This window comes from Acomys russatus, chromosome 21 (genome assembly GCF_903995435.1).
Source record: "Acomys russatus chromosome 21, mAcoRus1.1, whole genome shotgun sequence".
In the NCBI taxonomy this organism is placed as follows: Eukaryota; Metazoa; Chordata; class Mammalia; order Rodentia; family Muridae; genus Acomys; species Acomys russatus.
This window is the reverse complement of record NC_067157.1, coordinates 56180302-56205661: the sequence shown is the minus strand read 5'-3', so window position 1 is coordinate 56205661 and position 25360 is coordinate 56180302. Positions and strand designations below refer to the sequence as shown.

Genomic DNA, 25360 nt, shown 5'->3' with positions numbered 1-25360 from the left:
GATTTGCCCAAAGTAAAAGTTAATAATTTGGTTTTAACATTCATGCAGTCAGGTGTGGCATGTGTGTGTGTGTGTGTGTGTGTGTGTGTGTGTGTGTGTGTGTGTGTCTTGGCAGATGCACTTAGCAGACAAGCACTTGAATCTTGCCTCTTAGCTTTTTCCCACCTCTTTTCTCCCCAAGTTTTCTCTTGCCAAAGGTTTCCAAGAATTCCTCATTAATGTCTGATGTAAACTTAGTGACTAATAATGAATATAAACAGAATGGTACCAAAATTATATTAGTTATGATCATTTTATAGTTGTAGTGATAATTTAATTTCTGTCCACACTCTGTGGTTATCTTTTTATCCGGGAAAACGTTTTTGGATACGTTAAGTGTGTGCCAACGCCAACACGAAGTACGGAGGCTGGGCAATGAGATAGCCCTCACTTGTAAACATCCATTAGTCGTCAGCTCCACATCAGAGGGCGTAAGTGGCCGCCGGAGCCTTGAGAAGCATGCTGGGGTGATGATCAGCCTTCCCACCTTCCCAGAATGCTCTCTTCCTAGGGAGGACAGTTGAATCCTGAGTCCCTGGCTCCCTCCAACTGCAAATGTGTGCTGGTGACTGTCAGTGAGATACTCTAAGTGACTCAACCCCACAGCAGCAAAAACAGAGTCAGTTTGATCTGACCCATTCAGAGCTCCTCTCTTTAGCATGTGTTAGTTAGCATTTCTATTTTACACACACAGTGAACTCCTGCCTTCTCAGTGTGTTCATGTATGTGCTCGCTATGTTGGCACAGCCTGCCTGTTGCCTTGGGACTGGGCCTTTCAATGGCGCTCACTTGGCGCATGGTGTTTCTGCTTTCTTAGGTCTAAATTAAGGTCTCAGCTTTAACAGGACAAAAGTAATCACCATGCCTTGGCCTGTGTCTTTATTTTAAATGCTGACTTTTCCTCTTTCTGTCCCGTGCTCACCTCACCTAAGGGATGGCATTTAGCAGGGCGGGGAGGCATGCTCCTGCCCCACCCCACTTCACTGACATCTACCCTAGTGACTTTGGGATCCTCTTGTTTGTCAGGAGCTGTGACTCCTGTTAGAGGAACAGTTCTGTTGGGTTCTGGCTCCCCAGCTGGCTTTGGTTTTAAAAGTCGCTTCTCGCTGTATATTCTAACCCTGCATTTGCTCTGTGCTCTGCTGATCCCGTGTGCAGTGGGAGTCGAGGAAGACGATTCATCCGGTCACACACACAGATGCTGCGAGTGTCATCTGACCTGACAGTCATTGTGAAATGCACTGACTGCATTAGCTTCATGCACTGTCAGCTGCGGCTTCCCCTTGCATGGCAGTTTTCACATCTGAGTTTTTGTTGCTGCCCCTCTGGCTGGCATTATTTATTCCATGTCAAAATTAGAGATGTACACCATCCTTACTGTCTTTTAAACAAAGCTTGATCAACAAAAGTATTTAAGGCATTTTGTGCAATGACAAAAACAGAACAAAAGAAAGAAAAATGCTTAGAGGTGTTCTTGTGCCCAGTATGACATAAAGAACAGCTACGCCAATATCAGGAAAAACACACTTAGAACCCAGAGATGCACCTGGCCATGTCACGTGACTTGTCCCTGCTCAGTAGTGGAAGGCAGTGCTTTCAGGCTGTGAGCAGTCTGCCTGCTCCTTCCTGTCCTCGTGAGGATCTGTAACTGAAACCACACACTTAAGGCTGGCCCTGTCAGGGCACAGGAAAATGCCCAAACTCCAAGATGGAACCAGAGCTGAATAGAGCATGTGCCACAAAGGAAGTCAGAGTCCGTATCTGAGTGTTTAATCTCCAGGTACCTCGTGTTTATCTCTAATGTAAATTAAATCCCTCAAACACGTGTTATTGTGTAGCCCACCTAAAATACCACTCTATCATGGGTGTCCCCACTTTCTTATTTGGTTTGCTCACCCTAATGGCTAGTCTTACGCTGTATCTAGAATAGTGACTATAAATGATGTGTGGGAATCCTGTTTCCATATGATCTGTTGTATGGAGTGTATGCTCCATGTTCACGTACTGTGCAATACAAGATACAGTTGATGGATGCACAGAAGCGCCATGCGTTGCAGTGCCCCACCTGTTTAAAAATCACATACTTGCCCAGAACACTGTGAAACGCTTAGCAAACTACAAATGCAGCGTCTGGATTCTTTCTGAGAAGAGCAACTTTCTCCACTTGACCACAGGAACAAAAGAGATCCTCCATCCACACCCAGCCAAGGCACCGCAGAGGTCACCGTGACAGCCTTCTTGCTGGTCAGCACCTGCTGGAGCAGGGGCACAGGTGCGAGCAACTGACCCTCAGTGGACGGGTCTACAGCCAAAGCCTTAATGGGCTCTCTTTTGAAGGAGAAAGAAAGAGTTTCAAGTTAACAATATCCAACATTATTATAGTTGATGAGTTAGTAAATTCCAAAAAAGATGATTTTATATGTATGACATTAAAAAAAAAACTTTGTAAAGTGCGCAAGTGCAATAATTTAAAGAGGTCTTATCTTTGCATTTATAAATTATAAATATTGTACATGTGTGTAATTTTTCATGTATTCATTTGCAGTCTTTGTATTTAAAAAAAACCTTTACTGTTATGTTTGTATACTAGAACAGTACTCATTTATTATAACTCAGACAAGGTGTAAATAAATTCATAATTCAAACAGCCAGTATATATGCATATATGGGTGTTACATTGCAAAAATCTCTTTGTTCTACCCACATGCTTAAAGCAGTAAGGAATCTTTTGTGGATATGTAAGTACACATATAAAGTATATATATGTATGATACATGAAATATATTTAGAAATGTTCATAATTTTAATGGATATTCTTCTTTGGTGTGAATAATTGAATACAAAGTTTTTAAAATACCACCTCTCAAGTTTGCTCTCATTTGTGGGGAAGACGACAGACGCCCAGAGAGGCTCCACAGGTGACAGCCAAATCTTCTTCCCACAGACACTTGCTTGACTGGGAGACACCACAGTCTGCACCAAATGTAGCTGATGAAATGTTTTGTATCTCTGGAGAGGAACAGATGACAGCTTCTTTGTATAAACCTTACATCTATGCCTCGCTCTTATCAAGGCCTGTACTTGGTGTGTGTGTGTGTGTGTGTGTGTGTGTGTGTGTGTGTGTGTGTGTGGTCTGGACACTGAGTTATCTGGGAAGAGGAGCAGCCGCTAAGAAAATGCTATAGTAATTGGCTTGTAGGCAAGTCTGCAGGCTGGGGGGCGTGGGCGGGGGGGGGGGCGGGGATGGGTGGGCGATGGCCCCGTGGTAGGGCATTTGCCTCCGGGGACCAGAGTTGCAGCCTGACACTGTAAACAAATTATTTCCCTTTCACACCAAATCCTGACAGCTGAAAAGCAGTGCACAGTCACTTTCCCACAGGGCTCAAAAGAGCCCAGGCTCTGCGTCAGAATTCACAGCCGAGGTCATAGGTTATAGATAAAGGGCATAGGTCACTGGGGCCAGCTGCAACCGTGCTCTTTCTGCCTTTCTATTGCGCATGGGCATTGTCCAGGAGAGTTTCCTGGGTGGATCCAGGTGTCTGGTCCTTCCACCTTCTGAGCCTTCAGATGTCTTCCAGCGCCACGTAGTCGGGGGAGCACGGAAGAACATGGCAAAGCTGGGGATTTGCTTCCAGAAAAATCCAGCTTAGTTTTGACAGGTTAGTGTGTTGCACCGATAATAATTGAGTAACAATCACTTTGATGGAATATTAAGCAACAGTAAGGAGTAGGGGTTTGCTGGATTCTTAGCCCCCCTCGCCCCGCCCCCCGCACATCCGATCCTTGGCATACTGATTTTTGTCACCTAAGGGGTAAAAATGATTGCACCGACAGAAGCCATGACTTGGAAGAATTTTCTGGCTGGAGAAAGCAAACAACAACAAAACAGACTAACACTTTCCAGGGGCGGGGGAGGTGCGGGAGGTGCCTGTTTATTCCTCCCACAGGCCGTGTGCAAAACCGAGTTCTTCCCTCCCTCCCTGAACTCTAGGATCTCAGTTGGTGACGCTACCGCGTGTCCAGTAACGCCACAGCCCAGTGTTCCTACTGGAACCAAGGACTGCAGCAGAGCACATTGACTGGGGACACCACAGGGATGAGTTAACTTTTGTCCCCAAGTTCTGTAATAGTCTGCAGAGTTGCTTTCAAATCCTAAGAGTGTTTTGTTTTGAAAAGTAACGCCAGCGAGCACACCTCCCGCGCTCTGGGCATTACTCACAGGCCTGGCAGCGGAGCAAGGTGGGAGACCCCGGCTATTCTGCCACCGCGTGGCCGGGCCCCAGAGTTACACTGTGGGGGAGACGCTAGGAATGTTTATTGTTCCCTTGGCAACTGCAGCCTCCGCTAGCAGCTGGCGGCCATAAGGGCGATGGCTAAGGATCTGGAATCTGCCTGTAAGTGGTCTGTCTCCGTTTTTTGTTTTGTTTTGTTTGTTTGTTTGTTTGGTGTGTGTGTGTGTGTGTGTGTGTGTGTGTGTGTGTGTGTGTGTGTGTGTGTGTGTGTGTGTGTTTGTCTGGCTCAGCTGATGTCTGACTGCATGGGAAAGGGTTTTGAAAGTAAAAAACCTTTCTGGTGGCTGAAGGTCAGCTCCTGCCATCTGGAGGGTTTGCTCCGGGCCCCTACAGAAGCTTGAGGGAGCTGGGTACTTCCGTCCACAAACAGGAACAGAGAGCAAAGGACGCATGCGCAGCAGTGCTCCACTAGGCTCACTTTTGCCAGTCCAGGCCAGTGCACCCCTCCCTGTTCCCGGCTCAGGAAACAGGATGGGTCTTCCCACCTAAGTTAACGCAAGGAAGAAAACCCCTCAGGGCATGGCCACGGGGCACCGTCATCTATACCACTGCTCTTGAGAGTTCCTTCCTGGAGTCTCTGCTAGGTTGTTATATTGCAGGATGTGTGTGAAGGTGTATTTTGTGTGTGTGTGTGTGTGTGTGTGTATGTGTGTGTGTGTGGTGTGTGTGTGGTGTATGTGTGTGTGTGGTCTGTTTGCAGTGTGTGTGTGTGGTGTATTTGTGTGTGGTGTATTTGTGTGGTGTGTGTGTGGTGTGTTTGTGGTGTGTGTGTGGTGTTGTGTACGTGTGTGTAAGTACTCAGAAGGATAAAGGATGTAGGGACTCACTACACTAACTCTGTTGATTTCCTTAAAGCTGAGTTTTGAGAAACTTTGAGTACCACACCACTGTCTTGGAACACGACAGGTCAGAGAGGCAGGCAGGCAGGCAGTCAGGTGTTCTTTTTCAAACCTTAATTTAGTGAGCAAACATAATAAAGGAGGGAACAGCTCACCACGTGTAATGAATCTACCAGCCCAGCAATCTAGCTCCTAAGTGAGGCCACCAACACCCAGAGACAGAGTTCACTCATGGATAGTGGCTAGAGGAGGTGCCTCCAAGCAGGTTGCAAGTCTGATGCGTCAGTGCACAGCAAACCAACCCCCATGTCTACATCCACTGGTGGGAGGACAGCGAGTGGGTGCTGGCTCCTCTGCAGATGTCCCCCGACAGTGGCAGAGGCTAAGTGGCACAGCCTCAGGTGTGCTTAGCTAGGTCAGCCAGGGTGCCAGACACGCAGCATCCACAGGGTTGGGGCCCTTGGCAGGAGGTCTGGAGGGAGGCGTGGTCACCTGAAGGGCATTTTCTTAGCCAGCATTAGCTGAGCCTCCTGGGAGCTGGGTTTTTAAGAGCTTTCCAAGGCTGGTCTTGTGTTTGCAGACTCTTTGACCCCTGCTCCTGAGTGGTGTGGGTCACCTGATCCCAGGGCATTGCTGGTTACAGCCAGGTGTGCACTTCTGCTGTCAGGGCATCGTAATGTCAGGACAGTGAGCTGGAGTGCCTCCATTTTGTTCTACACGTTCCCTGTAATAGCCCAGTCACAGTCTTCCCTCAGTGACCACATAGCACAGATCAGTGTTCACCGTGTCCCAAGTTCTTTCTCCTCTCCCTCCATCAGTCTTGCGTGAATGGTGGTTATAGAAACAGAAATAGAATCAGGCTGGCTGGGTTGAGTAAAACCATCTGACAAATCTTCACATTAAAGGCTGTTGCTTGTATCTACCCCCACGCCTCCCCCACAAAAATGCATGGCTAAAAAAATGCTATATTCAATGATTTTTTAAAAAGTTACAGGTATTAAACTTATCCCACATTTTGTCCATCAACCTGATGCTATGTTTTCCTCATCAACGGACTTTCAAAAAGCTGTCTTGTTTTGCCTCAAAGCCTATTTGTTTTCAGATCATTTGTGAGGGAGCAGCCACATTTTCCTTGTCTTTTGGGGTTAGGCAGACACGGGGCATCGGGGGCAGGGAGGGGGGTATAGAGGTTGAACCACCACAGGGGTCACATATCAGATGTCCTTTGTATTCGAGTTTTGCACTATGATTCATAACAGTTATGAAGTGACAAATAATTTGATGGTTGAGGATGGTCACCATAGCAGGAGGAGCTATATTAAAGGCTTGCAGCATTAGGAAGGTTGAGAACCGTTGTGCTAATGAGAAAGAATTCATTGGTGGCTTTGAGACTTTTCTGGACCTGAACTAACAGGAGCATAGCCCTGAAGCACCATGTACCCTGCCCCCCCATTTCCTGCAGTTGGTGTTACACACACAGCTTTCCTACTTTCTGTGTTCCAGCTTTGGATGAAATGCAGGTCTATCTTATAAAAGTCACATTAATATTTCATCAGCTGATAAGTTCTTTGAAGTACTAAGATAATCAGTGTGTGTGTGGGGGGGGGGGGAGTCTTAAAATTCCTGTTCCCAGCAGTATCTTTTTCAATACCCAGCCACAGCCATGCACGCAGGGCTGAGTAGGGCTCATTTTCACTGAGGGCTGTGCTGGCATGGCTGGGATCAGGGTTTGAGTCTATCCCTAAAGGGACAGAGTTCTGAGGTGGCCAGAGCTTATTTAGTGCCTGGTGCGACTCCAGGCATCACTCCCAGGAAGGAAGGAGGAGCTTTGGTGGTGTCCATGTCTGAAGGCACCAAGACAGCGCAGCATCATGGAAGCCTACTGCCTAGAAAGAAGCGAAGGACGGGAAGCCATTGTTTACTCGGAGATGCAGGGCTCCAAGTCAGAGAAAATGGATGGTTTCCGGAGGGAAGAGCTACCTGGCCAGGCATGGGGGTCAGGATGGGGGTTTGCTCTACTGAGGCAGGAAGCTGATTCTGACAATGAGGAAAAGTCTGGGAACTTTCCAATCCCAGGTTCCAGTCCCGTGGTGCCAGAGCGGTGTACTTGCAGCTTGAAGCTCTGTGGGCCCGGCTCGCACACTCTGTAGTTATTATGAGACAGCAGGAAGCGTGTCCTGACCCTTCCAATGATGTTTTCAGACCAGGACTAGCCACATGTGTGGGACTGACTACACTTAGTGCAGGTGCCGAGAGTCCACAGTCATTCTGCTTCCCTTTGCTCAGGTGGTCATGACGTAAGGAGAAGTGAAGAGCAAACAGCCACTTGAAGGCTGGGCCTGGAGGGTCTCAGATGCATTCCTCCTCCCCTTGATGGCCATATAAGCAGCTGTGTACAGATGGGGTTCATCCCGAGGATGCCCCGCCATGACACGTGACGGCCATAGGTACCTCCTGCCTGCTTAGACTTAGGCTGTTCTTCAAGTCTCAGGAGAGCCTGACCTACCACCTAAATCTCCAATCTCCATGGCTGTGGGGACAGGAGAGGCCCCCCAACCTCGCTGAAGAGGTGATGTTGGTTTATTTATCCCTCTGGTCCCTCCCAGAAGATGACATATTGCTTTTGTAGACATCTGTGGACTCGCTGCCCTCGTGGTGGAAAATGATGCCTTATGGTGACAGATGTGCACCTTTCTTCCTACCTAGTGTTTTTAAGTGTGTTTCTAATCCTTCATGCTTTCTGGGATTCCAAGCATAGGGAATGATGTTGGGGTTGATTGGAAGCTACTATGCATTCAAATGTTAATTGCTTGCTCCCCAAGATCCTTATGAGCAAATTCTCACATGCTCAAAATGTAAACTTTGCCTCCCAAACTATCCCTGCTTGTCCAACTAAAGTTGCCCACAGCCTGGACTGGGCAGAAGAGAGGTAGGCAGAGCCAAAGTTCTTGGGTTTGGGATTGGCAGAGAGACCAGAAGGAGGAGAGAGGGAAGAGGAAGAAGGGAGCAGGCTACCATGGGTTAGGGTGCACTAGAAACACGTGGCCGGGAGGAGCTTGCTCTGAGGACTGGCATGATTGAGAGAAGCAGCCCAAATGGAAAATATGTGCAAGTGTTTATGGGGGTTTTGACTGGGAAGTAGACAAGATAGCCTAAAGGGTTAATATCTGCCCAGCTCTAGTGCAGTAAGGCTTATCAAAAATCTAACAGGTTTCTGTGTCCATTGACTTATATGATAGAGGGTTGAGGAATAACTGCCACCTTAATAAGTATATTAATCGATATCAAATATTAATAATCATTCAATAGAATGATACTGCCTGTAGTGGCATCGCTCTTCCCACAAGCTCAGGAAAACAACCCCATGCAGATATGCTTTTGAGGCTAACCTGATCTGGACCTGGACTGTCCCTCCTGAGATTCCCTTTGGATGTCAGGTTGACAAACCATGCAGTGCTTTAGCCTGGAAGGGTTGTGAGTCACGTGTGCTCTTCATCCTCGGCTTCACCAAGGCAGCCACAGGTGTCTTGGACTAATAAAGATGAGGCTGTTTTCTGATCGCCTCTGAAGACCTCTTTTCTGACAGACACACAACACAGCACAGCTTTCCCATGGACGCAGGAGGGGCTCACTGCTGTGTTTTCTCTCCTGAGCAGCTTACCTGAAGTGGAAGCGTTGTGAGACCCATGGGGTTAAGACTCTATGCAACCTGAGGGAGCTCTTGACCCGAATCCATAATGACCACAAGGAGGATGTCTATGTCTACACCTCAGGACACCTGAACCCCAACAAGCTCTACAGGCCACCCGAGACTGTTGTCCAGCGCTGGCGCAATGCAAACAGACCAAGGGAGAAACACGCCATCTTCCCCACCCTCCCCAGAGGCAAGCAGGTAGCCGAGATGGAAGATGCTTGGGTTTACTTCACAGTCAACACAGCTCTGTATCCCGATGACACCCACAACACGAAGCTGTTCAGGTATTTGAACCCACACGTACTCCCTCCCCACACTTTCAAAGACGATGCCACCTCAAAGAAGTTCACGCAAGAGGAGGAAGACGAGGACGAGGAGGAGGAGGAGGTTAAGGGAAGACATACGTTCTCTTTGGAAACACACAAGAAGGAGGAGCTCAAGCTGCCTGAGATGAAAGTACTGAGATACCCAGGGGTAGCGTCCAGCCGCCAGTGTGCCAGGCCTGCCTCCGGCAGGGACGTATATCACTACATCAGCTCTTACTTGGCTGGTGTAACCAAAGCCGACAGGTACAGGAAGTTCTTGAGTTTCCAAAGAGAAGTGCTGGCAAAGAAAGATCTCCTGAAGCATGACCTCACGGGCAGCAAGGTGGCTGTGAGCCATGAGGACAAACTGAAGGAGGTAAGAGGAGCTGGGTCTTCGTGTGATGCCGCGAACATGGAACTGATGTTCAGAGACCCTCGGGGGTCCTGATACACCATGAGGCACGTCAGTCATGGGACCAGGCAGAAATGCAGCAAAGCGGCTGGAGTGTCTCATACTCAGCAGGATCAATAGGAACTGAGGTTTCGGGGAGAATGGTCTGGTCTGACAGGGGTAAGCTGGAGGTGAGTTCATGATGAGCGCCATTCAGTGATCAATGGAGACAGCTAGGGAAGTGCTGTGTCTGCGGTACAGCAGAGTGTCCACCTTGCCTCGTACAGAAGATGGGAGAGAAGAGTCTGGGCAAGAGGGATGGCGCAGATGCTATAGGGTCAAGAATGATGGGACACAGTGGGGAGGGCACTGTGATGAGTGAAGGGACCGTGGCCTGAGAGGGACCCTTGCTGAGTAGAGCAGTACACTGTGGGTAAGAACTCAGTGGAGGGGAAAAAAGAGCCACCTATGTGCCAAAGAACTGGAGCCCAGGTTTGGGACCTAAGTATACTGTGGAAAAGGAAGGGTCTTGAGAGCGTGTGTTGGGGCAGGGTCAGGGGTGCAGAGGATGAGCTTCTGAATGCAGGAAGCAGGCATAGATAAAGAAAACGAGACAGCCAGGAGGTGGTGGTGCAGCCTTTAATCCCAGCACTCGGGAGGCAGAGGCAGGTGGATCTCTGTGAGTTCATGGCCAGCCTGGTCTACAGAGTGAGCTCCAGGACAGCCAAGGCTACACAGAGAAACCCTGTCTGGAAACAAAACAAAACAAAAAATAAAATGAGACAGAAGCAAACACACACAGTGACACTGCTTAGCAACTGAGGAAGGGAAGCAGGCTCCCCGATTTGCCACTTGCTCTATAGAGCCCAGCAACTGCGTGGCCTTTTCCAGCTGATTCCTCAGAGGGAAAAAGCATTCTGACGAGCATGGGCACTCTGCCACTTTTAGGGACTGACTCTGTGTCTTCCTTTAGGAGCTCCAGAAGGTGTGCACCTGCCACCCTCAGCAGTCCAACAGGTTGCAGGTCTTTGGAGAAATCTTCGAGGAAGTCTGCAAGAGCTCTTTGATCTTTGGGGACCTCCTGAAAGAGGTTAAGGTAACAACACTCACTCCTGCATAACGGCTGAGAACTGTTGCACAGCTGAGGAGCGGCACACACGAGGGATCTCATGCCTCACAGAAACCACAAAGTGTCCATCCCCCCGGTGGAAGGCACCAGCCAAAGAGTCATGGGAATCCACTCACTGTCTTGTAGGTCATGGGAGCAAGCATCAAGTCAACTTGCTGCCCATCCCCTGTGATTTCCCACCAAAGCCTCCCAATTATGAGTTCTGAACAACATGGCATCTGAGCTAGTTTTCAGAGCTAGGCCCTTGTAAGTTTATTATAAATCTCAATGGGTTTTTGAGTTTGTCATGATTTTGTGATGAAAGTAGCCATGTGGAGTCCTGTTTGAGAAGTCAAGTTGCTTAGAGCCTGTGTTAATTAATTGTCTGTTGCTGTGATAAAACACAAAAAGGAAGAGCAAGATACGGAAGGAAGTGTTTATCGTAGCTTATGGGTCCAGAGGCATAAAGCCCATCCCAGTGGGAGCCATAGCAACAGGCGGGGAAAACACTGCGGCGGAAGCAGGAAGCTGGCTGATCACGTTTTCATGCATGCAAAGGAAGAAGGAAAACAACAGGAAGTAGAGCCAGGCTACACACACTTAAAGCTTGCCTTCAGTGGCTCACTTCCTCCTGCAAGGCTTTACTGACAAAAGGTTCCATAACCGTCCCCAAAGTACCACCAACTCAGGATCAAACCCCACAAGGTCTATGCTGTGCTCTGATTTCCTCAATGACAAGGGACAGGTAAGGATGGCAGTGTGTCCCCTGTTTCCCAGGACCCTTGCCACCTCACCCTCAGCAGGTCTCAGAACTACACGTGACAGAGGATAATAGGTTGGATGTATGTCAAGGTATTTTTAAATCAGGAACTTGAACTGACCGGCAGCTGGCTGGCAGAGATAGGATTCAGTGACCGTTGAGTTTTTATAAATTTGTGTGTATGTGTTAGAATACAGTGCAGAAACAGTCTACACATAGACTTAGGGTCTCAAGTGGTTTTAACTGACATTCTTAATGCCTATAGGATTTATTCATCCTTGTGCCTGGGGAGATGATTAGGTGCATAAAATGCTTACTGGGTAACACATATGTGCAGCCCCAGTGCTGGGATGAGGCAGAGACTCCGGAGGATCCCAGGTTTGCCGGCCAACAAGTCTAGCCAATCTGTGAGCAGACACAGGGTGGTGAGTGTTAGAGGCAGACGGCTGCACGCACATATGGCGTGCTTGTGCTTGCTTATGCGTGTACACATCTATGTTACCCACTCCCATACGCAAGCCTGGTGACATTGCTTTTGTGTGTTTTCACAGGATGAGTATGAATTGTACATGGCGGCTCTTCTGGACTCTCAGCCCACGGCGCAGTATCAGGTAATAGATACCAGGAAGGGCACCGAGAGAGCCTGCATGCTCAGGGCTTCACAACTCAGGAGGATGCGCTCAGCCCCTGGAAGCTCCACTTGTTTCTCTGTCATGCAAAATGGTGGTGCTTTTCTTTTCTTTTCTCTTCTCTTCTCTTCTTTTCTTTTGTTTTTCTTTCTATCTTGCTCTTTTATTTTTTTTTTTTTAATTTTTTTTAAGGGAGTGATTTTTTTCCACTTTTATTATTTATTTTTCATTAGTTTAAATCTGAGAAGGGTACAGCATCACACGGATTCTGTGTCCAATGGCCTTCGCAGGAAGGTTGCTTCGGAATTTGGCACGAACCATGCCACTGTTTCCATGGGCCCGAGTTACTTTTCCCCAGATCACTCTGGTTTTGTTTGGTTTGCCTCCAGGAGTCACTGTGTTGTTTTTTCCTTTATACACGTAAGCACATCTCTTGCCTAAGTAGAATTCAGTTTCCCGGGCATAAACACCTTCAATTTTAAGAAGAGCTGTGTGCTCTCTTTGGTTCTGGAGACCTCATTTGTAGCCAGCAAAAATGGCTTTGCACCACAGTCTTCCAGACATAGTCGCGTTTTAGAAGTCCTGTTCCCAGCAGGCCCCAGAAATCGGACCCTGAAGATCGGAAGCAAAAAACCGTGATTTTTTTTTTCACATCGAGCTAAAGGACTCCAGGTGCAGCTCTTTCCTGTACATTAACAAGTACTGGGTCATTTCCTAACCACAGCCGCCACACATGACTAGGAACAAACATGGTGCTGCAGTGATGACGAGAGAACAGCATCCTGTCGTCACCCAAAGGGGTTTGTGTACTGTGACTGCAGGTGCACCAAGAGCCACAGCGCAGACCACTGCCTCCTCATGTAACTGAGGACAGTTTCCCATCAGTCTTTGCAGGGTCAGGAGTCAGAGGGTCAGCACGCACTGTTCTAGTAGGCAATATCTCATGGTCATGGCGGATAGCTCCAAAAGCTCCAAGAAGCTGACACCTTGAGACTAGTAACTCTATATTCTGAAGTAGAAAATGTAATTTCTTATTTTATATGATGACCCCCCCCCAAAAAAAACCATATAGCATATAAAGTCAGTTCCAAATTACACTTTAATAAAAAAAACCACATGTGGGCATTGCAATCTGTATTCTGAGACCTTTTGTGTTATATACCTCTGGCGAGGTAGCTCAGTGGTTAAAAGCTCTGGCTGCTCTTGCAGACATCTCAGGGATGGTTCCCAGCACCCATGCGGTGGCTCACAACCACATCTAACTCCAGTTCCAGGGGATCTGACACCCTCTTCTGACCTCCACATGCACTAAGAATGCATGTGGTGCACCAACATACATGCAGGCAAAATAGCCATCTACGTGAAGATTAAATCAAATAACTAATAAGCAGGCGAGTAAGTAAAACCGGCACCTGCCTCTGAGGAGTGGGCAGTGCCTGAAGTCTCAGGCTTACCCTGTTTCTCGCTCTGAGCAGAAAAGGGCAATCCACGGCCACGTCTCCTTCAAGCATCAAAGTGAAGAAACTGCCAGGCTTCCAGGCTCTCTGTCTTCCTGTTCCTGAAACCAGATGATCACCTACTGAGGCAGAGGTCGCCAGCCTGACCCAGCGTCAGCACGAGCCCTGCATCTCTTCATGTCCACATAAAATTATTTGAAATAATAAATAATAATGTGCCTGCCCCTTTATTGGGTGTGTTGCCTTAACACAACTCCACAAAGAAACCACCAGCCTCCCTGCCATTCTTAAGAATTCTTAGGAAAATAAAAATCTTAAACAGTGTGAAAGTTATTTTACTTGAAACTTTAGCAGTACCTTTCCCCTCCCCGCAGCCCTCCCAATGCACACACTTAGTTGGAGTCCACACTGGGACATCCATGACTAACAGCCCTGTGTATCCTACACTCTTGCTGCCCACCTTACTCTCCGTGTGCCTTCTTCCTGGCAGCGGCTCCTGACCGAAGTCAAGGAGTTGGACAAGAGCCCGGTGCACAGTGGTGACGTTGACCAGGCCAAGGAGCACCTGAGGAGGCTCCAGCTGGCTGCCCTGGCAGCATTGGAGCACAACGACAGGTAAGGCATCAGCTATGTGATTCTGGTGAAACTCCCATCAATGCTCAACATGACCTTAAAACTCTGTATGACGAGCTGGCAGTGGTGGCACGAGCCTTTATTCCCAGCACTGGGGAGGCAGAGGCAGGTAGATCTCTGAGTTCAAGGTCAGCCTGGTCTACAGAGTGAGTTCCAGGACAGCCAGGGATACACAGAGAAACCCTGTTTCAAAAGAAAAAGATGATGAGCTGTATTCACATTTTTCCTGCATTACCATGTTTACCTGGACTCTTCCACAAATAAGGGCATATATCAGTATGAGGTGAGGCAGGACCAAATACACTGTCCACATGGCAAGACTCTTAGAAGTCTCTGAAGGATCCTCCTTGAGGACTTGCTGATGGGACAGGGGGTGGAAGGGCCAGAGAGGGCCTTCTGGTTCTATTAGAAAATTGTGTAAACTCTCTGAGCGCTTGTACAGAGTCAAGTCACTGTTGGGCAGGGTATGTTGTTTGCAAGGACTAACATGTAAAAACTATAGCAATTCTGAATTAACCCAACAGAAAACATTCTCAGAAGCAAAAACTTGAGTTTTCTATCAGTGTAACCAGAGAGAGAAAGCTTTTGTTTCTTACTCTAGTTTGGTCTGAAGTTCTCTGACAGCGTGGCCACCTTAAGTCCCGCCCTCCCCACGGACATGGAGGATTGGCTATAGATGACACTTCTTTAGGCTTAGGCCTTTGTCTGAGGGTCTTCTTGTAGCCAGTTCCTTACACACAACTTTTCCACATTTGCCGTGCTCTTGTTTGACTTGTGCCCACTTTATCCCATGGAGACAGTCACTCTCTCGGAGGCCCTGACTGGAGGAGTTAGGTGCAGGTATATGGTCAGATCAGTCAGAGAGAAGTAATGTACAGAAGTCATATAACAATAGAAATGTGCTATTTATGAATACCAGAGAGAGCAACATATCCTGCAGGGACAGTGGGAGGACTGGAAGATTGTAAATAATGTATACTTAGCCAGTAGGAAGAGAGAGAGAGAGAGAGAGAGAGAGAGAGAGAGAGAGCGAGGAGAGAGAGAGAGAGAGAGAGAGAGAGAGAGAGAGAGAGAGAGAGAGAGAGAGAGAGAGAAAAGAAGGAGTGGCAGGGTCTGTTCCAGATTGCCATGCAGCATGGCACTGTCGTGAGCTCTGGGATGGGCTCTGAGCATATCTACCAGGCTCAGGAAAGCACGCTGACCAAGGAGTCACTTCAGTGTACTCTGTAGGTTCACACTGCATGTGTGGTCCATGTGACGCATCAGGAAGGTTGTTTCTACCTGTTCCCTACGAGATGGTCCCAGAAAGCTACAATGTTAAGAAGAGCTGGCAAGAGCAAGAGGTTGGATGTGTCAATGATTCTGCCATGGGGTATGTGGGTCAGACTCACACCCAGAAATTTAAGATTTCACTGCTAAAGTATCTAAAGTTACAAGCTGAAAACAGACACATCACCAGTATCCACTGTCCAGCTTTCTGTTTCAATACTTTGTGAGAACAAAACTGCAAGCACTTGGGAAAGAGAGGTGGAGCGAGAAGGCTGAGAACCCAACAGAGCCGCTTTGGGAGGAGAAGGGAGACTCCACCAAGCACAGGAGCTGATAGATAGAGCACAGGGCTACAGTGCACTTGACAGATGGAGCATAGTGTCTTGGTGGCAATGACGATGGTGATGGGGGTGAGGAGGAGGAAGAGGAGAATGGTGGTGATGATGATATTGGTGATGATGATGGCAATGACGATGATTATGAGGAAGAGGAGTATAGTAGTGAGTGTAATGGTGGTACTGGTAATGATGGCGATGATGAAGATGATGATGAGGATGGTGATGACGATGATGAGGAGGAGGATGGTGATGATGATGGACATGATGAGGATGGCGATGATGATGATGAGGAGAATAATGACAATGATGATGAGAAGGATGGTGATGATGATGAGGATGAGGATGGTGATGATGATGGACATGATGAGGATGGTGATGATGATGAGGAGGAGGATGGTGATGATGGACATGATGAGGATGGCGATGACGATGATGAGGAAGAGGATGATGATGAGGAAGAGGATGAAGATGATGAAGAAGATGATGATGATGGACATGATGAGGATGGTGATGATGATGATGAGGAGGAGGATGGTGATGATGATGGACATGATGAGGATAGTGATGATGATGATGAGGAGGAGGATGGTGATGGTGGTCATGATGAGGATGGCGACAATGATGGTAACCAGGAGCCTGATGATAATGGTGATGGTAATGAAGGTAATGGTGGTAGTGCTGGTGGTGATGATGATGGAGGTAAAGATGACGATGCTGCCGCTGATACAGTCATATTGATAATAATTTGAAGGAAAAGGTACAAAACAACCCCATACGCTCAACTAGATGTTTTCAGAAGAGAATTTCAAGACATAAAAGCAATCAAAAGGCAGAAATGTAAAAGCTAAGCAAAGACATCAGACAACAACATCAAACAAATAAAACATGACACAACTAAGGAATAGACCACAGACAGAGATTTAACCATCACACTCTCAAGAAAGAATTTGATGTTTTGAGTGGGAATACAAGGCATATAGTGGGACAAAGAGCAGAAAAATAATCAAGGAACTGAAACTGAGAAAGTGGGGAAGTTGGTAGAAATGACAAATACTACCCAACTCACATATAGCTAAAGCCTCAAAAGAAGAAACACAGAAGAACAGAATAAAAAATGCATAATGTGTAAGAGCAGACCATGTGACAGATCTCTGGAGACCACGCCCTCTAAATTTGCATACTGCAGAGTCTAGTATATCCACCAAGCCCTTGATCTAGAATACGTGAAAGTATCAAACCATTATTCACCTTGTAAGCATGTGGCTTTAAGCCGTCTGTGGTGTCATCTTCAAACAGAGCAGAGCAGTCCCCTGGGTACATGCAGCACCTGCCAGAATCCTTCTAAAATATATTAGGCATAAGATATTTGGTTACATTGACTTTAACTCCATGTAAAAATGCAGAGAACCTATAGGGCACATTTTCTTTTTCCTATATTTCTTGTAATTTACTTTTAATTAAACATGGCAGCCTTTGTGAATTCTCTCTGCGTGATGCCCATGAAGGCAAAGAGAGCTGCAGTATGCATTCCTGTATCAGTTCCAGTGTCCCTTGACTTGTGTTTTGCTTCAGAAAACTAAGGACATTTTGGGCTTTGTTTATTTAATTGTGTGTATGTGTGAGCTGCAGGTGTGTGTTCCCATGTGACTGTGGATGCATGTTAATGCATGTGGCTATGTGTAGAGGCAAGAGATAAGTACCAGGTGTCTTCTGTCCATCTACCCTATTCTTTGAGACAGAGGCTCTCATTGAATCCATTACTCACCAACTGGCTAGACTGTTAACCACCAAGCCCTGGGGTCCTTTCATCTCCACCCATAAGGGCAAGAATTACAGGTGTGTGCTTTTCACATGGATGTAGAAATCACACTCAGGTGGTGTTACAGGTGTGTGCTTTTCACATGGATGTAGAAATTAGACTCAGGTGGGGTTACAGGTGTGTGCTTTTCACATGGATGTAGAAGTCAGACTCAGGTGGGGTTACAGGTGTGTGCTTTTCACATGGATGTAGAAATCAGACTCAGGTGGGGTTACAGGTGTGTGCTTTTCACATGGATGCTGGAAATCACACTGCACAACAAATGCTTTACCAACCAAGCCACGTCTCCTACCTAAGGTTTTCTTCCTTACCTCCCCCTACTCTCTTCCCCCCTCATCTGTGTGTATGTGTGTGGGTGGGTACAAAACACAGTATATGTATGAGGGTCAGAGGACGATTTATGGGTGTCAGTTCTCCCACCATCTGGGGCCCAGGGATTCAACTTGGATGGTTAAGCACCTTTTCCCACTGAGCCATCTTGTTGGCTCTCCATTTGTTTTTAATTAATGAACATTAGTGATGTCTATGTAATCTTAGTGAGAAGCTCCCTTTGCGTGGTAAGTGGACTGGACTAGGCTCTCTGTAGCCATCTTCAGAGTGCCTTTTGTGTTGGAAAGTTTGAAGTTCAGCATTTATGTCTCAGTGAGTTAAAAGGCCTGTGGTGCTGAGGCTGGGGAGTAGCCCAATGGGTAGAATGTGTCTTAGGAAAGCATACAATTGACCATTCAAACCCCCAGTACTCATGTAAATACAGGTTGGGTGTGGTGGTTGCCCTTTAAATGGAGGTGGAGACAGGGGATCCCCTGATAAAGCTGGCTAGACTAGCTGAATAAGGGAGCTCTGCGCTCAAGTGAGAGAGACCCTGTCTCAAAGTATAAAGTGGAGAATGCCTCAGCAAGATGCTTGACATCAACCTCTGGCCTCCACAGGGATGTGTATTACAGGCACATCCACACTGGCACACACAAATGTGTCCATACACATGCAAATATATATATATACAAGCAAATGTACATACACACGCATATTCTCTCTCTCTCTCTCTCTCTCTCTCTCTCTCTCTCTCTCTCTCTCTCTCTCTCTCTCTCTCTCTCTCTCTCATGGTATAAAATGGACAGAAGTAACAAGACCCAAGTGGAGCTTGATGTTTCATGACTGTTTTCCTACCGACTTTTAGACTCAAACACGAACTGGAGGCAGAGAGCCTGTTGCTGCAGTCTGCTCAGGAAAGATGGGGTGAGTGCCGTCCAGAGCTGCCTGCTGTCCTTCTAGTACTTTCTCTGGGTGTCTCGATCCACTTCCCTCTCTTCCCCATGCCACACACATGCCTGTTTACCCTTCAGCCTCAAGTTCTTCAGTCTTTGGCAGGTTCTCCTTAAACCCTGACCAAACCATGTGGTGTTCACACGGGTCTCCTCGGAGCACTACCTCCTGCCCTATCATGTCGTTTCTTGACACGATGCACTGTTAGGAAGCAAACCCGGAAGAGGTTTTGGTCACCATTCACAACTGGCCCTTTCCTCCTAGGCCAGTGAACTAGTCACCTACTGGTCCCTACAGAGTATATGAATACATCAAGAGAGAAATACCCTATTTCTTTGGAACAGATAATGTTATTAATATGCTTGAGTTACACTGCAGATATATATGTATGTATACATAAATATAGTCACACTATAGTTATATGCAACATATATGACATTACACACACCGCTCTTAACAAGAGCTGAAACGTTAAACATAGTAACTGCCTTCAAATCTATTTCCAGAATCATCTAAGAGAAGCGCAAATGATGAGGACCAACTCACTCTGATTGAGAAGGTTGAGAAGAGGAGATGTGAAATCCTTGAACAATGGGACGAAATTAAAGCACTGGAAAAACACATTAAAGAAACTCTGGTGCATTCCAGAGTGCTAGATATCACTGAGAGTGGGATTAAAAGCGTAGAGGTATGCAAATTATCTGTGTAAATATTGACATTTGCTTTGCTTAAAATCTAATGAAGCTTAGTCCAAATTATGATTCAGTCCCAAAGGTGTAGTGGCTTCACAGAGCAATGAAGGTCAAGTTGAAAGAAAAAGAAAGATGCGTGAGTCTGTGGAGCCCTGTCAGTGCCTGAAACGCATAGCTATTGCATGGAGCTTGTGTGGAGTGGGGCCTAATAGGGCCTCTTGTGGCTAGTTCCATGTACTTCAGCAGTGCTGTGTTTGCTGTGTCTTGTTTTGTTTTAATGAGAACTAAGAAAGACAGGGTGCATAGAAGGGCCATATTGGTCTCAACCATGGATTTGTGTGTAGGTCCGTGGTCCACCCCCATCCCCACCCTCGCCTGCCAGGCAGGGTCTCTCTCTGTAGCCTTGGCTGTCCTTGACTCACTTTGTATACCAGGCTGGCCTCGAACTCATATCCGCCTGCCTCCACCTCCCTGAGTGCTAGGGTTAAAGGTGTGCTCCACCATGCCCGGCTGCTGTGTAGGTTCTTAACTGAACAAAGTATTAACTCACCATTCCTGTGACTGCTCTGTATAGCTGCTTGGAAGACCACGCTTCTGTACCCTTTGCATCATTGTTTCAATTCTCGTTGTTACACTTTTTAGTAAAGATTTATTTGTGTGTGTGTGTGTGTGTGTGTGTGTATATGTGTGTGTGTGTGTGTGTGTGTGTGTGTGTGTGTGTGTGTGTGTGTTTATGCCATGTGTGTACAGGTGCTTACAAAGGCAGGCTATGAGAGGGTGTTGTATTCCCTGGAGCTGCCTGACATGGGTGCTGAGAACTCTGGGCCTCTAGAAGAGCAGCACACAGACTTTACTCTGAGCCATCAGCTCAGCCCCAACAGCTTTAACTAAATAATATTTAATAATCAGTTGTTGCTGCGGTGTGTGATACTTCTGAATGCGAGTAAGCATCAGTGATCCTGTGGGCTGGATTTTTAGACACCACAGTAAAGTGAATACCACAATTAGGTTGGTTGTAAGAATTATTTGGTTTCTCAGTGCATGTAAAATTACGGTTACCCTCTATGGCAGACAATTGCATGCTTGGCAGCATGCTGTTTTAAACACAAATGAAAAATAAACTATTGCTACAACATGCTCAGGTCCATCAGGACTGTTGGACATGCTTGACCCAGGCTTGTCACAACCTTCAATTCCTAAGAAAAAAGAGATAGAATTTGTGAGGCATGAAAAAGCAAAGTGCATAAAGTGAAATATGTTTGTCTTCTTTGGTGGCTTTAAGGCAGGTCCCATGATTACACAGGACCTCAAAATTACTATGTAGCTAAAGACAACACTGCACTCCTAATCCTCCTGCCTCCACTTCTCAAGCACTGGACTACCAGTGTGTTCCCATGCCTGGAGTTTATGTTTCCTGTTGCTTCCAGGACAGGTCACCCAGGGCTGCTCTGTACTTCAGTGTCTACAAGGTTCGGCTCCCAGGCTCTCTCCTACCATTGAGCTTCTTATTTAATGTTTTTTTCCTTTTATTGAAAATTGATTTTTTTTTGGTCACATAATATATCCTGATTATAGTTTTCCTTCCTTCTACTCCTCCCAGCTCCTCCCCACATCCTCTCCCACTCAGATTCACTTCCTTTCTGTCAGTCACTAGAAAACGAACAGACTCCTATGGGATAAAAATGAAATAAAGTATAATAAGATAAAGCAAAAAACTAACACATCGGGATTGGACAAAACCAATAAACAGACGGAAAACAGTCTGAGAGAAGGCATAAGAAAAAGAGACCCACTCATTTGCACACTCAGGAATACTGTAAAAATAGTCGGCTGGAAGCCATAATGTGTATACAAAGGACCTATAGGCTAAAAAGAGAAAAGAAAAATTATATAAATAAGATAAAAATAAAAATAAAATAAAAACGGAGGAGCCCTGACATGACATATTGAGACAAGGGATGCGGTTGAGTTGGTTGTTTTCTGTTCACCATTCCGTGCTGGGCATGCAGCCGACCCTTAAGAGTGGTTTATTTCCTCAGTGAGACTCCCTTGGAGGACACCAAATTTTCATTTGCAAATGGTTAGGATTTGGAGATGGCTTCTGAGTTAGGCATGAGCCATGTATCTGTTTCATCTCCATCTCTAGGAATCCCTGCGCATGCTGCCGTGGTCTCTGTGCAGGCCCTGCGCATGCTGCCGCAGTCTCTGTGAGCTCGTATGTGTGCTGATCTTGTTGACTTAGAGGGCCTCGTCTCCTTGGTGTTCTCCATCGCCACCAGCTCTTAACATTTTTCTACCTCCTCTTCCTCAGGGTCCCCTGAGCCCCAAGGGGAGGGATTGGATGAAGACATCCCATTTAGGGCTGAGTGTCCCAAGGTCTCCCACTTTTCACATACTGTCTTTCTGTGGGTCCCTGTATTTGTTCTCATCTGCTGTAGGTGGACACCTGTCTGATGACAGTTGAGCAAGGCACTGGTCTATGAGTGTAGCAGAGTGTCATTAGCAGTCGTTTTATTCCTTTTTTTTTTTTTTTTTTTAAGAACAGTATTATTTGGTTTTACCCTAGGTACCTGGGATATAGCCTCAGGTTCTTGGGTTCCATCTTGGGGAATAGGCCTTAAATCAAATCAGATATTTGTTGGTAACTTCCACAATTTTGTGCTATTATTGCCCTATCATGCATTGCAGGAAGGATATTACTGTAGACCAACAGGTTTGTGGTTGGGCTGGTGTTTATGTTTCTCCTTTAGTAGCGTGCTGTGTACCTTTCTGTGGCAAAGATGACAGCATATAGGTATAAAGGCTCAGTGTAGGCACCAGCTCAACTTCTCTGTGTTTAGTGAGCTGTGTAGGTGTTGTCCTCAGCAATGGAGCCTCGGCATCAGTCTGTGGAGAACAATCTCTAGTCTTGGCAACAGCTCCAGTTGTTTTGTGATGGGACCTTTGGCCAACAACTCAATTAGATGTAACCCGTTTCCGGTACTGAGAGCTTCACTTGGTGACACGAGATGGCCAGTAGGGGCTTTGTCTCCTCCAGTGTTTGTCAGTTTCTTTCTTCAAATACTTGAAGTTTTTATCGTACAAGTCTTTCATACACTTGGTTAGAGTTACCTCAAGGTATTTCATATTATTTGAGGCTATTGTGACAGGTGTTGTTTCCCTGATATCTTTCTTAACGCATTCGTCATTTGTATATGGGAGGGGCTACTGATTTTTGTCAGTTAATTTTGTATCCAGCTACCTTGATAAAAGTGTCTATCAGCTGTAGGAGTTCCCTGGTGGAAGTTTTAGGGTCACTTGTGTACACTATCACATCGTCTGCAAATAAAGATACTTTGACCTCTTCCTTGACAGTTTGTACCTCCCTGTTCTTCCTTGGTTGCTAAGACTTCACGTACTGCATTGAGTAGGTATAAAGAGACTGGACAACCTTGTCTTGTTCCTGGTTTTAGTGGAACTGCTTTGTGTTTCTCCCCATTTAGTTTGATGCTGGCTATGGACTTGCTGTAAGCTGCCTTTATTATGTTTAGGTTTGTCCCTTGTATTTCTAATCCATCTCCAGAAAGGGTGTTGGATTTTGTCAGAGGCCTTTTCTGCCTTTTCTACCTAACGAGATGATCTTGTGGTATTTTTCTCTTAATCAGCTCATAGAGTGGATTAGATTTATTGATTTTCATATATTGAGCCATCCTTGCATCTCTGGGCTGAGGCCTTCTTGATAATGGAGGATGAACTTTCTAAATGTGCTCTAGTATTGTTTGTGAGTATTTTATTGAGACATTTTCATCTATATTCATAAGGGAAATTTCCCTTTTAAGAAACTCTGTCTTATTCATAAAGCTATTTTAAGGTCTTTGTCTTCTGCTTCAGCTATGTTGCAACCCTGAGGGCCTGCTTTGGGAGGGCTGTTGGGCTGTGGTGGAGACATAGTGTGCTGGGTGTTTTTATCGATTGTGTTTTTATGCTGGCATCTAGATAATCTGGATTTCAGAAGATTGTAATTCTAGATGCTGATATGTGGCCTTGTCTTAGTTAGGTAGATGTTTTGTTTCTGTCTCTGGTTCTTAGGAGAATGTGGTGGCTGTGTGTTTTCCTAGTAGGAAATGACCACTGATAAAATGGGTTTTCTAGTATTGGGAGCTGACACTTAGGAATGAGGGACAGACTAGCAGGGGCGAGGTATAGGGAGTCCTCAGGAGGGAGAAAGGCAGGATGTTCCACCAGGATCTGCTTAGCCTCCTGGAAATAGGGGCTGAGAGTGAGGAGAGGCTGCAACAGATAGCCTGCCACAGAGCTGAGGATGAGACTGGAACATTGGATATGGGGGAGTGGACAGAGAGGGAAGACCTGAAGCTGGTCTCCCTACCTGCTTAGCTGGCTGGCCTACTCGCCTCTCTGTCAGGATTGGCTGACAGGCTCCCTGAGAAGGCTGATGGAGTTGGGGGTGAGGCAACAGGATGGTCTGTGTGATCTGCTGGAGATCCGGCAGAGAGCGTGGGAAGGCTTCAGCAGGTGGGCTGCTATGGGGAAGACTGAGGCTCCTCAGATGATGCCTGCTGGAATGGGGGGTGAGGTAACAGGATGGTCTGTGTGATCTGCTAGAGTGGGGCCTGGGTGAAGGCATTGAAGAAGGAAGGTTGGAAGGGAAGAGCTGTGTGACCCACTGGAGATAGGGGCAGAGAGCGGCAGGAGGGTGCAGTAGGTGTCACATTATAGAGCTGGGGATGAGACTGGAGGATTCAGAGGAGCCGAGGGAGAAGTGAAGATCTGTAGTCAGCCCACCTGCTCCTCTGACCAAGGTATGTTATAAAATCATGCAGCACTGAGCACTCTTGACTTTAAAACCATGCCAGTGTCATAATGCTTTTTAAATTTCATAAATAGAGAAAATGTTTTAATCGTTTCTTTTTAAATTTCTTTTTTAAAAAACCATTTGCTTTCAGAATGAAGCTATAAAATTGGAAACAACAAACAGAATCTTAAGGAAGAAAATAAAAGTAAGATGTCTTTTAAATATGCAAACCAGTGTTTATCTACAGATGTATTTCCCAAAGTTTCTATTTTCCTGTGTCATAAGCCACACAGAAGCACATACTTTCAATTGCTTGAACAGCTTTCTCTATGTTAGGAATGTCTGTGGAGGACTCAGCCCAGAACTGGACTCTTGTGTGCACACGCATTATCGAGGACACGGTGCAGTGTGACAATGGAATGCACCAGTCATAACTGCTCCTCTGACTTATCCACACACCTTGTCCTTCAGAATAATGAGTAACATAGCCAGCAACAAGGAGTGGGGGCCCCCAAATGTACGTGGCAATTTCCACTAACATCACAGTTCTGCACGCCTGGGCTGTGCATGTCTCTGAGCTGTGCGTGGTTGGTGTGCTATACCTGACAGAATCATCAAGTCTGATTCTGTCTTCTTGTCATTACACATGACCACGGTCATGACATGCTGGGTGACCAAAGGATTTTCACCTCTCTACAGGTCATTGAAAGCCACGTGAGGCAGCTCATTAGGAAGAGTAAGATGGACGAGGAACAAAGGCAGTAAGCATGCATACTGTTTTAAAACGTGTATGTGTGGTTGTGTGTGTGTGTGTATGTGTGTGCAGGTGTGTACTTTTCCATATCTGTGACACACATGTGTGCAGGTATGGTGTGCACGCAGAGGCCCCAGATCAATAAGAAGCCTTTCTCGTCCACTCTCAACCTTATTCATTGAGGCAGAGGCTCTCGTTTGAACGCAGAGCGTGCTGATGTGCTCACTCTCTCTAGGCAGCTTGTGCTCAGGAGCCTGTCTCTACCATCTGGGGGCTGAGATTACAG

The 25360-nt window shown here is 46.5% G+C and overlaps 1 protein-coding gene and 1 pseudogene across 1 annotated transcript; one reads left to right on the top strand and one right to left on the bottom strand.

Moving 5' to 3' along the window:
• Nucleotides 1-3947: 3947 nt before the first annotated feature.
• Nucleotides 3948-24732, top strand: C21H6orf118 (chromosome 21 C6orf118 homolog). Its single transcript, XM_051164355.1, has 8 exons — nt 3948-4433; nt 8827-9545; nt 10534-10656; nt 11980-12039; nt 14005-14129; nt 18751-18809; nt 19343-19524; nt 24472-24732. Exons 1-8 carry the CDS (start codon nt 4409-4411, stop codon nt 24730-24732), a joined length of 1554 nt encoding a protein of 517 aa, XP_051020312.1. The 5' UTR covers nt 3948-4408.
• LOC127205266 (60S ribosomal protein L35a-like) lies at nt 12262-12649 on the bottom strand (annotated as a pseudogene).
• Nucleotides 24733-25360: the final 628 nt, after the last annotated feature.

What these genes read in the sequence shown, in the direction of transcription:
- C21H6orf118 (XM_051164355.1), top strand. Translation starts at nt 4,409, where the DNA reads ATGGCTAAGGATCTGGAATCTGCCT. An exon ending in ACCTCCTGAAAGAGGTTAAG is followed by an intron (nt 10,657 to 11,979) that starts GTAACAACACTC and finishes GTGTTTTCACAG; the next exon opens with GATGAGTATGAATTGTACAT. An exon ending in AGCCCACGGCGCAGTATCAG is followed by an intron (nt 12,040 to 14,004) that starts GTAATAGATACC and finishes TCTTCCTGGCAG; the next exon opens with CGGCTCCTGACCGAAGTCAA.